The sequence below is a fragment of the Podarcis raffonei genome, chromosome 8 (genome assembly GCF_027172205.1).
Source record: "Podarcis raffonei isolate rPodRaf1 chromosome 8, rPodRaf1.pri, whole genome shotgun sequence".
NCBI lineage: Eukaryota > Metazoa > Chordata > Lepidosauria > Squamata > Lacertidae > Podarcis > Podarcis raffonei.
This window is the reverse complement of record NC_070609.1, coordinates 66,329,920-66,348,725: the sequence shown is the minus strand read 5'-3', so window position 1 is coordinate 66,348,725 and position 18,806 is coordinate 66,329,920. Positions and strand designations below refer to the sequence as shown.

Genomic DNA, 18,806 nt, shown 5'->3' with positions numbered 1-18,806 from the left:
GAGCAAGAGCTTATTTTTGGCTTGCTTTGTTTATTTCGCCTGCTTGATCTTAGGGTTTGTTTTCATTCATTCTCTTAAGAAATAGATGTAAACATAAAATTGTAGAGTGAGAAGGAAGCTAATGCAGAAATCACAGTTAAATGGGATGCATCCATCTAAGTTCTACCCATTGAAATTAATGCACTTATTATTATTTATTAAATTTCTATGCCACCTTCCATCCGAAGATTACAGGGTGGTGTACAATATATATCAAAAATATCATACCAATACCATAATAAAAAATACACCCTTATTGATTGCATTAGGTCTCCTCCTCAGAGTATGCCTAACATTGACAGAACTTTATATGCTGCCTTTCTATAAACAATAGTATTTAAGGCACCTAAGAAAAACCCTTAAAAGGCATTTCACGAGCAGGTGCTATCAAACAACCTTTTGTTTTATCAGCATTACCACAAAACAAAAAATGATATTCATGGCTGTGCTCTCTCCTATGAGCATTCAAACCTGCTTTTTGCATACATTTTATAGGCAACACCATGAAGGCTTTTCTGAAGAGTCCTGATGGCATCTTGGCACTGAGGCCAAAGATAACCACTATAGGAAGGCATGAAGACTCTGACATCATCCTGAAGGTGATTTTATCAGATTAACTGATTCTGCTTATTGTATTTGCTCTTAAATGCCTTACCACGTTTTAGAACCGTCATTTCTTAGCTTGTGCAGAATTGCCTGTGAGGTATGGTGGTTGGAGCAGGGATGGGGATGGTCTGGCCCTCCAAATGTTGTTTGACTACAACTCCCACCATTCTTGGCTGTTGACCATGCTGGCTGGGGCTGATGGGAGTTGGAGCCCAGCAACAGCTGGAGCACCTACAGGTTCCCCACCCCTTGGTAAAAATAATGGACCTAGGACATGGGCATAGCCAGGATTTTTGTTAGGATGGGCAGAACTAACAGGATTGGTCAGTTACTTAAGTATTTCTATTGTTTTACTTGATCTGGGGGGTCAAATCCCCTCACCCCCCTTTGGCTACACCCATGACCCAGAACCAGAGGGATACAGATTAAAATCCTTGCTCAGCCATGAAGCTCACTGTCCTGTCTCCCTCCAGATGTTGTTAGGCCCCAATTCCCATCAGCCTCTGCTAGCATTGCCGGTAGCTAAGGATGATGGGTTGGCTTTCAGACTGTGTTCTGGGGTAGACTTCTGTGACTTCTAGGATCCATTTTCTTTTTGTTTTCACTTTTTACTAGAAATCCCAACTTGAGTCCACCAACTGGAGCCAGATGCAAAATAGGGGAGCAGGGAGTGGAGTGGGGAGAGTGAGAGAGACAGAAAGAGACAGAGAGCAAAGCAGAAGCATACCCTGGAACATACATCTTAGTTACTACAAATCAGGGGTTCTCATAGCCTAATTTAGGGGATGCTCACTTTACCGCCGTAGAGAGCAGTGAAGTTGTTGTTTTTCAGTGCATGTCACAGTTCTCCCCCCCCCCAGCTGTTCACATCAGTATGGTTTCATTAGTGTCAGAATTGTACACAACGGGGGAAGCTGACAGAGCTGGGATGTCTATGCAAAGGTGTTCACACCTTGGCTAGAGGTGAATTATGAACTGCTTAGTGACTCCAGTAGGCATGAAGCTGGTTTGAGAAACAAGTATCAAGCAGTAGTATTGAACAAGTCTGTATCGCCAGGAAGTTTCTATGCTGCTGAGTTTTGAAATGTAACTTTCAGTCTCTAGGGATTGAAGAGCACCATGCAGCCATCGAATTCAGTGATTCAGAAAACAGCTTCATTCTTCGGGATTTCAACTCGACCCATGGAACGTTCGTTAATGATTGCCACATTCAGAACGCGGCAGTGAAAGTGAGCCCTGGAGACATTTTGCGGTTTGGCTCCAATGGAACAGCCTTTGAGCTTGTGCTAGAAAATGGACCTCAGGTAAAGGTGATGTCATTCATTTTATAAGGTCACTGCTTAATGCTTTTCATAGGCCCCTTTATACCCTGTTGTTTGCTTCTAGCACTTCAGTATTAAACATGTACAATAACCTGCGTTGTATCACAGTGATTGCCATGTTGCTCAGACAGCACTTAGTGCATTGAATCCCAAGTACACTTGAAGCACTTAATGCCAGTTTTATTTATACAGCTTTTTATATTATGCCTGAGGCAACTGAGACCTATTTGAGATGGATGTTTCTCATATAAACTAAAATGATAAGCAGAGTTCTACCTATCCCAATGGTCTACCTGGTTGGGAGAGGGTCTTTATCTGAAGATACGTGTGTGTGTGTGTGTGTGTGTGTATAAGATTGTTGTTGTTGTCTTCGTGACCCCATGGACCAGAGCACACCAGGCACTCCTGTCTTCCACTGCCTCTCGCAGTTTGGTCAAACTCATGCTGGTAGCTTCGAGAACACTGTCCAACCATCTCGTCCTCTGTTGTCCCCTTCTCCTTGTGCCCTCCATCTTTCCCAACATCAGGGTCTTTCCCAGGGAGTCTTCTCTTCTCATGAGGTGGCCAAAGTATTGGAGCCTCAGCTTCACGATCTGTCCTTCCAGTGAGCACTCAGGGCTGATTTCTTTTAAGAAGGGATAGGTTTGATCTTCTTGCAGTCCATGGGACTCTCAAGAGTCTCCTCCAGTACCATAATTCACAAGCAACAATTCTTTGGCGATCAGCCTTCTTGATGCTCCAGCTCTCACTTCCATACATCACTACTGGGAAAACCATAGCTCTAACTATACGGACCTTTGTTGGCAAGGTGATGTCTCTGCTTTTTAAGATGCTGTCTGCTATAAATAATCAATACATGGAATCTGTTGTTGTGGTTGTTTTATCCATGTTTCCAACAATAAGACTTTATTGGGAGGGTTTGATATATGCCTACGTTATATTATTTTAATGGACTTTTTAAAACTTATGCCCCCCATAGGTCTCCCGCCCTCCTGTGAGTCGCCGTGTAGCCTGGCCAGGGCAGCTACATTTAGTCACAGAGGCAAAGCCTCCTTCACCAGTGGCTGCTTCTCAGTTTCCATCCCTTCAGTCTCAAAGGTCCCCGCCCATTAGCCGCAGCTGGTCCTATGGCGGAAGTGGGACTTTGCCACATCCACCGCTTAGGAAAAGGCCTGTAAATGCTTGGGGAAGACCGGTTGCTTCACCTTCTTTCTCTCCTGATGCGTTCATCAAGCCTTCTGCACCAATACCAGGTATTGCCCTAAGCCTCATGTCGCATTTTTTGGAAGGCTCAGTAGTGTGGTTCTAGGTTTCAGTGGTTATTTCTTGTGTAAATGGTGGCATTGTGGCGCTCTGCAGACCATTGTAAACAAAAACAAAGGTCCCTGCCTGCAAGGAGTTTGCAATCTAAATGTCATATGTGCAAGAGAAAACAAAGGGATGGAAGAGGGAAAGGAATAGAATATGCAATAAAGAGAGAGAGAGAGTAACAAGAGGTGAATGGTTCTACTTGGGTTGGGAGTGAGCCCAAATGCTGCTTTACAGAAGAATTTTGGGGAGGGATCTGAAGGGTGAGAGAATTTAGGACACCCCCCCCCCCATTCTTGTGAATGCTGTAAGATTTAACTATTTTTCTGAATTTTAAATTGTAACCCACCCTGGGACCAGCAGGTGATGGGTGAGTAATAATAACAACAGGTTGTTGTGCACTACTTTATTTCTGCTTAATAGCAGCGACACACTCCAAAGTCTACATATTTTCAAATTTGCAATGTGTAGTTGTGTGCAAATGTCAAATCTATCATTTATTTCAACTAGCAGTCTTGTACCCAGCATTGCTCAAAAATTCTAAGAAATCAAGGAGTCAGTGCAGTTTTGAAATCAGTACAGTTTTGAAATCAGTGCAGTTTTGAAAGGTGCAGCATCCAATTGTATCCAAACATAGACAAAAATCTGCTACCTGATCTCAGGAACGAGCATGCAAAATTTGTTTAAAATATCTTAAGATGTATCCAAGAAAACAAGCAGCTTTCCAAAATGTATGGTAGTTAAGCTTGGAAGGTGTCAGCTACACTTGCTACACACATTTTAGTTTCCGTACTTTAAACACTTATAAGAAAACCAAACAGTGATGAATAATAATGGAGCATTGTACTTCCTCCCCACCCTCTCTCTGGCACTTCTGTCCCCAAATTGCTATTGTCTAATGAGTTGGCAGAAGTAGGGGGTGGGGTGGGGAGACTGGCTTATCAGTGCTTGAAGCCAACTTACAGAAGTGCCTTGGCAAGAAGCAGCAATAAAAATGCACCATCAAACTCAGGGTAAGATTACTTTTTCACTGTCACTCTCTGGGTGTCTTGTTATGTTCCAGGAAGCGGAGCTGCTATTGGGCCTTTGACCACTGTTCATCAAGGGGATGCATTTCTCAAGGAAAGGGTGAGGTTCCTATGTGGAAGTGTATGATTATCTCTAAGTGTTTAAAGCAGTCTTCCTTAACCTGGTGCCCTCCAGTTATTGTCGGTCTCCACCTCCCATCATCCCCGAGTCCAGCTACATCTGGAGGGCATCCAGTTGGAAAAGCCCGACTAAGAACATTTGTATCCCACCTTCCATTGAATTCCAAGGCTGCTAACACTTTGAAACCAATAAACAATTTTGAATATCTTGTTTCAGTTCCCCACCACCACCCCAGTTTTTTTTATGGGCTATGATTATGTTGTTTTGCTGCTGGTGTACTACCAGCGTGTTCTACTTCTGTTATAGGGAGTTTTTTGTCTATTTTTTATGAATTGCTTGTGTTTTTATTAAAAACAAAAATTGTCTAGTAGCACCTTATAGACCAACTAACTTTGTTCTGGTATAAGCTTTTGTGTGCAAGCACTTCTTATTTCATGGTGCCTGAGTACTGGTTTGATAAGAATGTTACTAGAGGGTGAATTTTAGGGAATAGGGCAGGATAGCAAATTTGTGGCTCTCCAGATAGATGTTCTTGGACTTCAAATCCCACCAGGCCCAGCTAATATGCCCAGTAGACAGAGATAACGGAAATTGCAGTCCCACAATATCTGGAAAGCTGCAGGTTAGGCACCCCCGGTGTAGGGCAAGTAAATCTCATGCAGATAACTGCTTCAGATGGTGAAATGTGTATATAATTAATAACTAGAATAGAGGGATCTGGCATTTCATAAAGAATCGAGTGTTGGTTGAGGAATAAGAAAAAACAAGCTAGTCAGGAACAAAGGCATGTTATGGTCCCAAGTAGCTGTATTCCTCTACACAGGACGAGGTAATTCTGAAAATGGGGAATGAAATCAGCCGCCTCTCTGGCTTTGAAAGCGAGTGCAGTCGCAAAGACACGGTGATAGCAAATCTTCAAAATGAGATTGCCATGATGACAGAGAAGATGATGGCAGCTCTTGCCAAGAAGGACGCTGAGTTTCATCAGAAGCTGGTGGACTTTGAACAAGATGTTTCCGCAAAGACAAAAGAGATTAAAGCCTTGAAAGAGGAGGTATGGAGGGACAGGGAACAGTGATGGACCCGAGGTTCAGAAATATAGGAAGCTGCCTTCCTCTGAATTAGCCTGATATTGTCTACAATGACAGCATCTTTCCAGGGTTCAGACAAGGGGCTTTCCCAGCCCATCTGCGGATGCTGGCATTTGAACGTGCAACCTTTTGCCTTCAAAGCATGTACTTTATCACAGAGCTACAGCTGGGCTTGGAGAAGAATATCTTCGGTCCACTTTTTTTAAACGGACCAAACCAATCCGACACTCATGAACTGGCTTGCAGATTGGAATGCACCTCCTGGTTGGATTGCACTCGTCTTCAGATTTTGGAGTGCTTTTTTTGCTGCACAAAAAGTGCACACAAAAGAGGTGTTTTACATAACAAAATGCTTGTTTTACTGGTGAATACATTGAAAAGTATGTCTTTTATGTAAAATGGGAAAGGTCAGGATGGATTGGACCAACCTCTTCCTTCCATCTCTTTTTTTATTATTCCTTCTGACTTACTGATCAGTGGCAAGCCATGGTTTGCCCAGTTTGGATGTAGCAGTGAGCAGTAGTTTGCCATTAATCAGGAAGTCAAGGAGGGAACTGGAGCATATAGATGGAAGAGGAAATGCAACTGCTTTTGGCTCTTTGGGTTGGTTTTTTCACATGTACGGCTTAACGGTGCTTCTTTCATTCGGCTTTTTAATGTTAATGGAAAACCTACATTGGCCAGTATATTCACTCGCATTCCAATCACCTCTCTTATTTATTAACAGCATGTGTGTGAATGCTGCAAGAGGCACTCAAGCAATTTAAACTTGATGTATGAAAATAGACAGAGCTGTTCTCGCCACACTCGGCCCTTTTCCCAGGCTGCATTTATTAAAGGTGTAGACATTCTGCCCCTGGGGGCTCACAGATTATTTGGTGATCCAAGGAAGTTGCCAGTGGGACAAGGATAAGCATAAAATAATGCACAGCTGTAGAGATCTGCCTAGATGTCTGGGTTTAGAATGGAAGAGCCAATGCGTGGGGTTCAGGCAGCCTGACAGCAAAATTGGAGACCTGGCGATGGAGATACATTGGAGGAATACGCAGGGGTGTAGCTAGTTGCTCCAGCACCTGAAGCGGTGGGGGCGGGGCGATCCACCCATGGGGGCGGCGCAGCAAGCCGCCCACGGAGTCGGCCTGGTGGACGCAAGCCCCACGCCACCGTTTTGGGCAGTGCGGGGCCCTGAGCCTCTGCATCACTCCCAGGAGAGACGTGGGGCTTGAGCGCACTGCAGGCCAGGCCCCATGGTAAGTGCCGACCCCCGTGGTGTGCCATTTTGTCACCCCCCTCAAGGATGACACCCAGGGTGGGCTGCACCCCCCTTCCTACGCCCTTGGGGATACGGAGCATGTGACTCTCCAACTCCCCATCGTCCCTGACCATTGGCCACGCTGGCTGGGACTGATGGGAGTTGGAGTCCAACTGCACCAGGAGGCCCTCAGACCCCCCCCCCCCCACCTCTGCTCTAGAATGTAATGAATGAATGAGGAAGAAATGAAACAGTTCTGCAGCAGCATTAATGCCCATTGCAGCTACACTACTGTGATGCCTGAAATGCCTGACCAGGGGCCACAGTCACTTGCCACAGTGAGAGTGCCATCTCCCTTTGACTTGGCTTTGCGGAGCTGCAGAGATCCTGTCTTCTCCAGATTTCCCACCACCCAGTGTAATGTGACTGTAGGATCACTCTGCATGCCTGCCCCATAGGGGTTTTGTTGTCTGCATTGGTGCTGTAGAAATGCACGATTGAATCCAAATTGGTGTCAACTGGCTGTGTTCTATCTTTTGTTTCCATAATCATGTTTGCAATAGGTTTGCAACTTGCAGAGTAACACGAGTGAAGTGTTGTACCATTCCCTTTCTGAACGTGACCTACAAATTGCACACTGGAAGCAAGAAACTGAGGCGCTGAAGAAGAGCTATTCTCTTACAACAGGTGTGCTTTGTCCAGTCAGCAATAACTTCGGGATCATTTGCTCCTTATTTTGTACAGCTTGGGTCAGTTCTTTCCTTCGCTGCCTTATATTTGGGAAGCTCAAATTGGCTTTTAAGGGCTTCCTTTTTGCAGTCATCCAGAAGAACCTCTAGCGTTGTAACCAGCATTAATCCTACTCAGAGTAGAACCACTGTGATTTATGAACATCACTAAGTGAAGTCTACTCATTTCTTTTTTTAAAAAAAAGATATTTATTGAGATTTTCCACCTTAATACATTAAAAAATAAAAAAAAACCAAAAAAGTTAAAAACACATAAAGTTTACAATCCGTATTTTCAATAACATATTTCCCTGACTTCCCCACACCTCCCCTTCTTATATTCCAATTCAAATTGTTAATTCAACAAGTTCTTATCCCCAATTTTTGACCTTTTTATATTTAATTCATTTTAGAAAAACCAATTTTAACTTATAAACATTAATATTTGTACATCAGTGCTCATTCTTAAAACCTTTTTCTAAAGTCGACCCAAATTCCCTTCCACGAATTCCCCAATTTTCATACTAATAACAAAACAAAATAAAAAAACAATTATAATTGTGCACCCTTTGGATTCCCAAACCCCACCCCACCCTTTCCCAGTTTCGATCCCCAACACATGTCCATCAGTCTTAGTCTACTATCAGCCTGGAGACCTCACGTCCGAGGCTCTTAATTCTCTCTCAATTCCTCTCTGCCGTTTTTTTTGGTAGTCCTTAGTATTAAACACCAGATCTCGGAGAAGCTCTGTCCCAATAGGGTCCATGTTTCTTCCAGCCAGACCTCCATACTTAAAAGTGGAGCCCGAATCTTGTTTCTTACTCCTTTTAAGTCCAAATGTCCCGAAAGCTCCAACTTCCACCTTAATCAAATTTGTAATCCATAGGTCTTCAGATCTCCACATAAGGAGATCTCTCCATTCTTCAATCTTCAATTCAAAACAGATTTTCATCATCCAGTACTTATTTTCCTTTGTAGCCATCATGTCAGGCCTCTGCCTCTCCTTTGTCATCTGCAGCATTACAGCTCCTCCTTCCTTTTCCTCAGAAACAACATATATCTCTTTCTCCACACTCTCAAATCTCTCAAGTTTTTCTTCTTGTCCAGCTGCATGAACTTCCTGAGTCAAATCCTTATCAAATTCAATGAATTTGTTTACTGTTAAGTCCAGAGTTGCAACATTGGTAGCCAAAACTTCAATTTGGCCTTGTAACTTTCCCAAGAGAAGAAAAACTCTGTCCAATTTAGCTTGAATTTTTCCTCCTTCAGCCATTCTTGTAATGTCCCAAAACCCCCTCTAGAGGGATTTTGGTTACTTAATCTTCCTTCCAGTTCAAATCCAAAAATCAAGTTAGTTTGTATCAGTTCTTCCTTGTTTTCAACAAAATATAACCAAATTGTAACAAATATATCCAGCAGAGACAGCAGAAACAAAGTTCTCTTTTTCCTTCTTGACAGCTAATTTGACAGCTGTCAAACTCTTCTATATCTCCTCAACAGGCTCTCTCGTGGATCACTCCCGGGTCCGGGGGGGTGGCACTTCAGCTCTCAAAATTAGCTCTTATCCTCCAGTAAAATTACTTATACTGCCAAATCGTGAAATTAATGTCTTTTACCCAATAAAGAAGAAGAAGTTCTCTCGACCTTAGTTAACTAGTCCTTGCTTTAGATTATTTACAAGACGGGGAGACGGACTTCCTGTTTGCGCCTTCCCCGATCGTGCCTAATTCAAAAAAAATTTTTCTTTGCAAATCCAATTTCCATACTACTCACGGGTTGTTGCTTTTAAAGTCCAATTGTTCACAAGAAGAAGTCAGCGCTCTCCGACCATGGCATGCAGCTTCACTCCGCAGGAGAAGCAGTTGACTCTCAGCACCGCGCCGCTCGCCCCGTTCCCCGTTCCGAAGCCTTTAAAACGGCTCCTTCGCGGGTCGGGGGGGCGCAAATGGTGCCCGCCGAGTCACCAGGTTCACAGGCTTCAGCGCCTGTGATTTCTGAGGGTCCCCGCGTCGCCGCAGCGGCAAGACCCAAATCCTGCGGAGCCGATTCCCGGAAGTCCAAAGTACTTGGATGGGAGAGGTCTACTCATTTCAATGAGTCTCCTCTGAGCAGGTTATTTATTTATTTCATTAATATTCTTTAAGACATCATTATGAATATTTTTTTTAAAAAATAATAATCTATGCCTTATTATTTCTTCCCACAGGACTGGTGACCAGTTTGCAAAAAGACATTACATCAAAGGATCATAACATCCAGCAATTGAAAATAGAGGTGGAGAAGTTTAGGAGAGAAAGCAGGGAGAAGGATAACCAGCTTGCCCAGGTTTCTGCCCAGGTGAATAATCATGTTTTTTTAAAACCCTGCTTGGATTCTAGTATGTGGGGTGCTACCCCACACAATGCACACACCCGTCCATTATGTTCTTCCCTTTTGAATAACTAAATTGTAGGAATATTGGATTAACATTGACAAAGTGCATGATTAGAGTTCAAGGACACATTCCAGAAAAGCAAAGCGGAGCCGGTGAAGGGTGTGCATTTGGTTCCTGAGATTCCCCACCCCTGGAGTAGCGTTTTGCACGGAGTTGCCAGGAACCCCCAGCTCAAGACCTGTGACACCTGTAGACTGGCTCCACTCACTGTAGAGGGAGCTGTAGGCATTTGCTGACCATCCCTCAGAACTCCCTCGAGAGTCAGGTGATGCAGTAGAACCAACCCCTCTGCACAGCCTGCTATGCAGCCTCATGGCCTCCTTCTGCTCTTCCTTGCTCTGGAGTAACCAGGAAAGGCCACCTGGTTGCCATTTTGTGTTTCATGGGTCATTCCTTCTACCTTCTTTCCATCGGTGCACAACACTGTGCCTCCCATGCTCACTTTCAGGTTGGTTTTTGAATTAGTCTGGCTCTTGAATTCCACTGTGACTCATTAATGCACTTCCACTTCTATTATCATTCCTGATTCTTATGTGTGTCTTTGAAAACCATGCAAGTCTCTTTATGTTGGATGCCTGCCTTTGTAACAATAAGGCTCCCTTTCAGAGTATTTAAATGTAAGTGTTAGGCGACCTCTTACGAACTGCACAGTCTCAGCTCCTAGTTCCAATTTTAGCCAAATCATGCCCCTCTGTAGTATTTTAAAAGAATAGACAAAGGGACATTTAAAAGAGTTAGTTGTGCATCTCTGACTGATCAAAGCCCTTTCTAAGAACTGTAGGTTTGACTTGTGCTGCTACGTGCATTGCTGATTCTATCCCAGTCTTTTGTAACGTTCTTAACTAATGAGTGCTCCTACAAACCTTCACTTTTGCACAAAGGTCTGTACCTCTCCTGCATCTATTTTTCACCAGTACTCCTGCAGTGATTTGATACTTGGGGGATGTATTTTTTAAGCCAATAAATCTCCTGATCATTACTATCACAGGAAATGGCTAAGATCCAAAGAGGTCTTCATGCCTAATGGAATATCTGCCTTTCTCAACACGGTATTGCAACGTGTTTTTGAAAGTCCCTTCACACTGTTGTACCTTCAGAAGATACCTCCCTGCATTTTACTTGCCCCATAAGTAAACATGGCTTCTCACGACCTTTGCAAATCAAATACTAACTGGGTTGCAGGACTGGCACCAGGCTTGAGTACATATTTACCAGCTGGACACCCACACCTAGCACCAGCAATCAGGAACCCCCTGAATCATTAGTTCCCCACTGTCACCCAATGCCACCATTGCTGCTGGTGTCCACCACCACTTGCCCTCCCCTGGCACAACTGTAGTCGCCTGTCACTCTCTAGACAGGTTTACCCAGCATGGTATAGCTACTGTTACAAGCTGAGCAGCATCTGCTCCACTTAGTGTTCAGGACTCCTGTGCTACAACCCCCACAGCTCATTGCTAATCTGGGCATTGCATTGTTGGAATTTTAGCATGGCATCAAGTCAAGAGCTGAGCCGTCACCTGGCTCCTAACAGAGGCTGCACTGCAGCAGGTAATGCTTTTTGAAGGGAGGGGGTGACTGGAGGCTGTAGCACTGCCAGCGCCAGCACCATAAGCAGCAGCCGAGGCAAGGTGATACCAGCCCTGGCGAGCTCTGCTGGGACTCATGGGCCCTGGCAGCTGCCTAAATATGGCAGGTGTGATGGGTTTCTTCCCCCACCCATCCCCACCTCCACTTCAGGCAAACTACTTGCAATTTTATAAACATTAATTCAAATGCAATTTGGAAGTTTATCCCAGTGCTCAACTCCTTATTTAAAACACACACACACACCCCACCACAAGCTGTAGACAACCGGCATGGTGCAGAGCCAGCTTCTGCTCCAAACATGCAGAACCAGTTTTCTAGGCATGAGCAAAAGGCAGTGTGGATGCTGCCACCCTCTGTTTCAATTAGTTTCAGTTAAAAATACTGATTCAGATGCTTTTGGGCTGACTTGTTTTATCTATGTATTCATATAATTTATACACTTAACCCTAAGGCAGTCTCTTGGTGGTTTACACAAGGACACATACACAATCTGTCTATACACCCCATATATATATATATATATATGAGGTGGGGAACGTTTGGTCATGCCTGGCCATTGGGCATGTTTGCAGGGACTGATGGGAGTTGTAGTTCAGCAACATTTGGAGGGCCAACTGTTCCTCACAACTGATATATATGGGGTGGTGGTGGTGGAATGAAACAGGAAAACAAGATATAATACAAAGATGTAATGCAATGTAATGTAAAACAATAAAATCCCCCATCACATTTTGAAAGCGCCTTAGCAGGGACCTCTTTCTTCTTCAGCCTCTGTCTTGCCAAAGGCAAAGCATGATTCAAAATATGCATCCCTAACCCCACCACACCTCTCATCCAAACTCTGCCATGCATTTACACAAATCATATGGTACATCCTGCTCATGCAGTATCAAGCATCCACCAATCCACACAAAGACACCATCCACCCAATCACTCCCATACTCTACTAAAAATGGAAGACAATGAAACCATTCACAGTGAGTTGTGTGGTGCTTTGGTTTCCAGCTGGCAAGGTTAATTCAAAACAAATGTTTTTAATGAATATGGCTCAGGGCTGCATTCCTGCAATCAAAGTACTCCCATGTAAATATATGTTTTGTATTTGGGGCGTTCTTTTCATTTGGCCATCACTTCACCTGCTTTCAAGGAGCTACTACTAGTCCTTCCTTTGACACTTGGCTTGTTTATCGCCTGGTCCACAGTTCACATGCACCCTGGTCTGGATTTGCTTGCCAACTTTTTTACCCACCTGTCCCTGTTCCTTTGAACAGCTGGTCTGCTGCTGAGAGTAGCACTTCCCTGAAAACGGCCTGTGGATTGCTGCAGGCCAGGCAGCTGTTTCAAGGCAGAGAAGCAGGCCAGGCTGCTTTTTATCTCGTTGGTTGAAAACTGTGTTTGGATTTATGGGAGATCGCTGGGAATCGCAAGTGGGGACAGCACTGCTCGCTCAAGACCTGCTTGTAGGCTTCCCTTTGGGGCATCTGGTTGGCCACTGTGAGAACACTATAGACTAGATGAGCCTGTGTCTTGATCCAGCAACTAAGCTCTTCTTTAGCTTGCATGTGAGAAAGCTACTGCTATCTATAAATACATGCTTGTATACTTGATGCGTAGCTCTGATTGTCTCTGTTGTGTTTCTGTGTTTTGGCTCTGCTGGTAGTTAATATGGTCTCTATAAGTTGGCTGGCTTATTCTATTTTATTTTATTTTATTTTATATTTTATGGCATACCTAATTGTTGTGCCGTGGCTTCAAAATGTAGGGTTGTGGTGTGTGTGCGTGTGTGTTTAAAAAAAAACAAACCTTTTGGTGTTATTTTTATGATGCTGTAAACTGCTCAGAGCTTTCTCTGAAATATGGAATAAATATAAACTACGTAAATAAATCAGAGAAGGGTCACCTTTCCCAACAGGATGCCCAGGGTGGCTTGCAGCCAACATGTAAACAAAACAAAAAAATGACTAAAAAAATCACCTCCCTTAAATACAGGCTTTGCAAACTTTGCATCCTTTGGTCCTGTTGCTTGATAAAATCAAGTATATCAAAACCAGAAACAATTTCTAGAGGGGGCAGCCATGTTATTTTGTTGCTTCCAAAATAGCAAGAGAGTCTTCTTGCGCCACATAAATTTGTTAGTCTTTCAGGTGCTACTGGGCTCTTAGAAATGGGCATGAACATTATAAACTCCCTGGATATTGGCCACATATCACAAGCATATCACAAGCAATAAACTCATTGCTTTGTCAAAAGTTATGGCCGAGGGGACACTTGTTACAAAAGAAATCTGGGATGGGAAACCACATAGTTTCCATATAATGCTGGAAATTATAAATATGGAAATCATCTATTGGTTTTGATCTCATGATATTTGAAAAGCCTTTTTCATCCTGAGGGCACATTCTCTTCTGGGCAACCTTCTAAGGGCCACATGCCAGTGTTGGGTGGCCCAGAGACAAAAGTGGGCACATTGACGAATGTGAACTTTACTTTTGTGTATCAGGCTAGTTTCTACACTCACTCACACACCCCTCTCTATCCTCTGTCCAGGCAAGCAAGAAGCACTAGCAGAGTTCAGGGACACAAGGGCAAAAATATTTGGGGTACAAAGCAAGTCCAGTGAGCTATAGAAATACAGAATAACATACACCATAAATACAACAGAGGAGCATTAAAAGTGGCTAGATGAAATCAATGTTCTGGAAATGCTTGCTGAAATAAAAATGTTTTTGCAGCATGCCAAAAATCATGCAATGTCAGCATCTGCCTCACCTTCACTGGTGACTTTGCTCAGTGACTTCATTGAACGATACCTTCGAAATATAAAGAGATTTGATTTCTGGGACATGACCCACTTCCCAAAAAGTCGGGGCTCTGGTCAGCCTAAAAGGGGGTGAGGTGCTCTTTATGGTCCTCTGGCTCAAGTTGTTTATGGCTTTGTACACCAGTTGCGAAACTTTGAACCTGGATAGGTAGTGTATAGGCAGCCAGTGCAGTTCCTGGAGCACAGGTATTACATGCTGTTGGAAAGTTACTCCCACAGGTATTACATGCTTTTGGAAAGTTACTTGCCATGCTAAAAATTCTGGACCAGGCCTAAGGGAAGCCCCACATAAAGCACATTGCAGTAATCAAGTCTTGATACTACCAACACATGGACTACTGTGCATAAGTGATCACAGTCCAGAATACCTTATGTTTTAAGTGCCAAAGAAAAGGTCGTCTTCTCCTGCTTCCCCCAAAGCAAGCTGGCTTTGACTGGCAATATAGCTGACATTTTTAAATCTGTGTCGTTCTTGCTCAGATTCATTGCTCATGGCTTTTTTGTTTTTTCTTCCTTTGCTGTAAAACTCTTGCAGAAGTCTTTAATAATCAGGGAGCTGGTTGAAGGCGCCTGCATTTAGAATTGATATTTTGTTTTTGGGGGGGTTATGTTTTTTAAAAAACAACAACAACACAAAACATTATTTGTTGTGAAATTTGAACTTTCAAATAGGAATAAAGTACCCTTCTATATACCAGAAGCGCCAGTGTGAAAATGGTAATGCCTCCCTTGCTTGATCATGTTTTCCTTCGTTGCTGTTCGTTGCAGTGTGCTAGGATTAAAGAGGAAATGAAGCGTGAATTCAGAGAGAGAGAAGTAAATGCTTATCAGAATGTGAGTTAGCCTTCAGTTTACTTAACATTTGCTTATGGATATAACACCCATGCAGACTAAGAATGATAGATGGATTCGCTAGCAGTTTAACCCTTTATTAGTTTTAAGATTGCCTATTGCAAATGGGGGGCTGCAGCATCTGTCTTGCACTGTGTGCTTTCTTCCTAGCTGGAGTGCTCCTCTTGAGCATTCCAGCCTCATTCTCTTCTAGGAAACTCTATCCCATTTCTCTGCCCCCACCCCAAACTTTCTATTTTCCTTTTCCAACTGGCAGTAAACATTCTAGGTTGAATCAGGGCTACTCCTACTCAGAGTATAACGGTAAAGGTAAAGGGACCCCTGACCATTAGGTCCAGTCGCGAATGACTCTGGGGTTGCGGCGCTCATCTCGCTTTATTGGCCAAGGGAGCCGGCATACAGCTTCTAGGTCGTGTGGCCAGCATAACTAAGCCGCTTCTGGTGAAACCAGAGCAGCGCATGGAAATGCTGTTTACCTTCCCGCCGGAGCGGTACCTATTTATCTACTTGCACTTCGTGCTTTCAAACTGCTAGGTTGGCAGGAGCAGGGACCGAGCAATGGGAGCTCACCCCGTTGCGGGGATTTGAACCGCCGACCTTCTGATCGGCAAGCCCTAGGCTCTGTGGTTTGACCCACAGCGCCACCCGTGTCCCTACTCAGAGTATACCCATTGCAATTAGCAGACATGTATGATTTAGGTCCATTAATTTCAGTGGGTCTGATTTTGAGTAGTTTTTAGTTGACTACATTTAAGTTTTTTGCAGAGTAAACCCATTGAAATACTTTAATGTCCATTAATTTCAATGAGTCTTACTCATAAGTAGGACTGATTTTAGATACAATCTTTTGTGGCCACTGTGCGTGCTCAAACTTCATTTTTTGGGGGGAGAAGTAAGGTTGCTCCTTTTGCATCTATCTATAGTTTGTACCTCTGCAAACCTTGAGGCTCCCCCAAGCAGGCTGCCCTTCCTTCTTATTCTTTAGTGGTTCTGTGTTGGCTGCAGTTCCTCTCAGCACACACCAGTCGTGTTCAATATTAGGAGGCGTGACTTAAGTATTACATGTTTAAATATAACTGGAATAGAATTCGGATCCGGTCATTAACTAACCACATTAACTGCCTAAGAGGCATCAGTTCTGCTTTGAATAAGGATGGAAGCTGTGACCAAAGTCCGCTAGAATTTCTTACCACCCGTAGCTCAGAGGACCTCTGCTTGTGTTTCTTACATACTAAAAAAAATCCTTGGGATAAAGGTTGGTGTGATTTTCTACAACTGATCCTCCCCACTTCCCTCTGGTGCCTACAGCAAATCAGCGAGCTGGAGCTACAGGTGAAGAGATACAAACAAGACATAAATAAGTTCCGCACGGAGCACGGAATGTTAACCAACAAACTTGCTGAAAAAACAAAGGTAAATGGCTATTTTCTTCACAGTTTTCCTTGAGGGTAGCTTCTAATATAGGAGTTCTGGGAGTGAGGGTACCAGCAGCACATCCCTCCTGTAAAAATAAAAATAAATCATTATTTAAATGTCTATTCCATGGGTCCACCCAAAGGAGCCCAGGGCAGCAAACAGAAAAATAAAACACACACACATCATTAAGAGCATTGGTGAAAGTGGCCTTTCTGTGCATATCCTATCTCGCCACTAGATGGCAAAGTAACCACAGGTAAAATGTTCACATCTAGTCAAAGACTGCCCAGTCCAGAATGGCACATTCCAGTCAAACACACTAACCATAGAGGATTACATTGATCATAGATTTGTTGTATCAAAGAGCTGGAAGGAAAAAAGAAGCAGCAAAATAACTCATTTACACCAAGAGTGGGCAGTAGATAGAACGTGATCTACTGGTAGATTTTGGGGTGGTTTGCAAGGGTTTCTGACTCCAAATTGTTTTAACAATGGCAAGAACAAAGCTGTTTTTTGCACCTAAATTAGGTTCCTGAAAAGCTAACTGGGAGAGACGCATCTTGTCCTTTGCTTTTGTATCTTTTGCAGTTTGGTCTGGCTGGTAGGTCTTGCATTCCTTATGAGAAGCAAAGCAGATGCAGTAAGCCTGAAGTCTGCCCTCCTTTTGGTCCCCACCCTATTTTTGTACAGCCTTGCTATCCCCAGACTTTCCCTGTTTCAGGCTGAAGGGGACCTGAAAAAAGAGTGTGAGAGGCGATCCCAGCAGTTACAAGAAATGGGGCGCAGGGAGCGCCTCATTAAGTCGGATCTGGAGCTGGCAGCAACTCAGGTAGGGGCAGCTGAAACATCAGTTATGGTGTCCTGGTTTGCACGTGGTTTAATTAGCCAAAGTGTGGCTTGCTTGCTTTGAATGATCAAGTGGATTCTGGTCCATTAAAATGTATACAATAAGAAAATGTGTTCGGTACCACAAGATTCCTAGTTGCTTTTCCAACCCACCGTATTTCTCAGCAAGGAAGTGAGTGCACTCACTGGAGGTTTTTAAGCAGAGTTGGATGGCTAGCTGTCAGGGATTCTTGAGCTGAGATTCCTGTCTTGCAGGGGGTTGGACTAAATGACCCTTGGGGGTCCCTTCCAACTCTACAGTTCTGTGCTGGAAGGGGGGTGGTCCCTGCTGTCAGTTAAGTTTTACCATCAACCTTTTCCCCCTCTTTGTTTTCTGCCGTTAGGCACAGCGCTTTAGACACCAACTTAGCGAAGCTCTCTTTTCACAACTTCCAGAGAAGGCACTAACAGATCAGCAGGTAAGATCTTCGCCTGTTAAAAACAGGAAGATTAATGTTGTGCTGTGGATCATGCTGTTGCCCACTGCCTTTGTTGAGTTCCTTGCCATGCCATGGGCACTAAAAAAAAATACCTAAATGATTTATATACCTCTGAAATACAGGAGTCCCTAAGTGGTTTACAAAGATACAGTACACAAAATAAGTTAAAACTATAAAATTGAACCTCAGTTGAAATGCCTTCCGTAGGTGCTGGAAGTTGCGTAGGAAGGAGGCCTGTCTGACCTCAGCTGAAAGGGAGTTCCAAAAAATTGGACCCACAATACTGAACGATACTGAACACACAACTCTTGGTGGATGCAAGCTGTGCCTGCAAGCCATAGGGGACCACTGAAAGGTCCCCCAGCAGGCCAGCCCTGATTAAGAGCATCACACAACACAAACACACACACACACAGAGAGAGAGAGAGAGAGAGAGAGAGCGCCTTATGGGGTGGAGGTGTATGATGAGTATTCACCAGATTCCATTATTGTTTTACTGATACAAGAGGTGAATTTTGAGCAAAACAGGGGGTGGGGACATGTGCTTTCAACACGCAGCTTTACTTTTTAATGAGGAAGTGAATATTCAAATGTATTTCAGGTGGGAAGTGAAGCATAAATCCCAGGAGCAAACAGATAAATAATATATACTGACTTTTTCTTTGTTAACCCACACATATCAGATCGTTGAGAAGATAGAAGAAATCCAGGTGAACAGTGAAGAGTATTGCCAAAGGGAAGCACTGCTGAAAGAGGAGTTACTTGCCAAGAACTCTGAAATTGAGGAAGTGTCTAAAAATGTTGAGCTGTTGAAGAAAGCGTTGGATGGACTTCAGGTAATGCCTTTAGACACATCTTTATAAGATATTAGCT

The 18,806-nt window shown here is 43.6% G+C and overlaps 1 protein-coding gene across 1 annotated transcript in view; it reads left to right on the top strand.

Annotated features, from left to right (window-relative positions):
• FHAD1 (forkhead associated phosphopeptide binding domain 1) overlaps positions 1-18,806 on the top strand; it is a 44,338-nt gene that overhangs the window by 470 nt on the left and 25,062 nt on the right. Inside the window, exons 2-13 of the mRNA XM_053400524.1 lie at positions 535-638; positions 1,743-1,949; positions 2,947-3,220; positions 4,339-4,403; positions 5,248-5,478; positions 7,331-7,454; positions 9,702-9,832; positions 15,109-15,174; positions 16,501-16,605; positions 17,330-17,437; positions 17,838-17,912; positions 18,617-18,769. Of these exons, the coding sequence (XP_053256499.1) occupies positions 535-638; positions 1,743-1,949; positions 2,947-3,220; positions 4,339-4,403; positions 5,248-5,478; positions 7,331-7,454; positions 9,702-9,832; positions 15,109-15,174; positions 16,501-16,605; positions 17,330-17,437; positions 17,838-17,912; positions 18,617-18,769 (1,643 nt within the window). The remainder of the gene's footprint in view (positions 1-534; positions 639-1,742; positions 1,950-2,946; positions 3,221-4,338; positions 4,404-5,247; positions 5,479-7,330; positions 7,455-9,701; positions 9,833-15,108; positions 15,175-16,500; positions 16,606-17,329; positions 17,438-17,837; positions 17,913-18,616; positions 18,770-18,806) is intronic.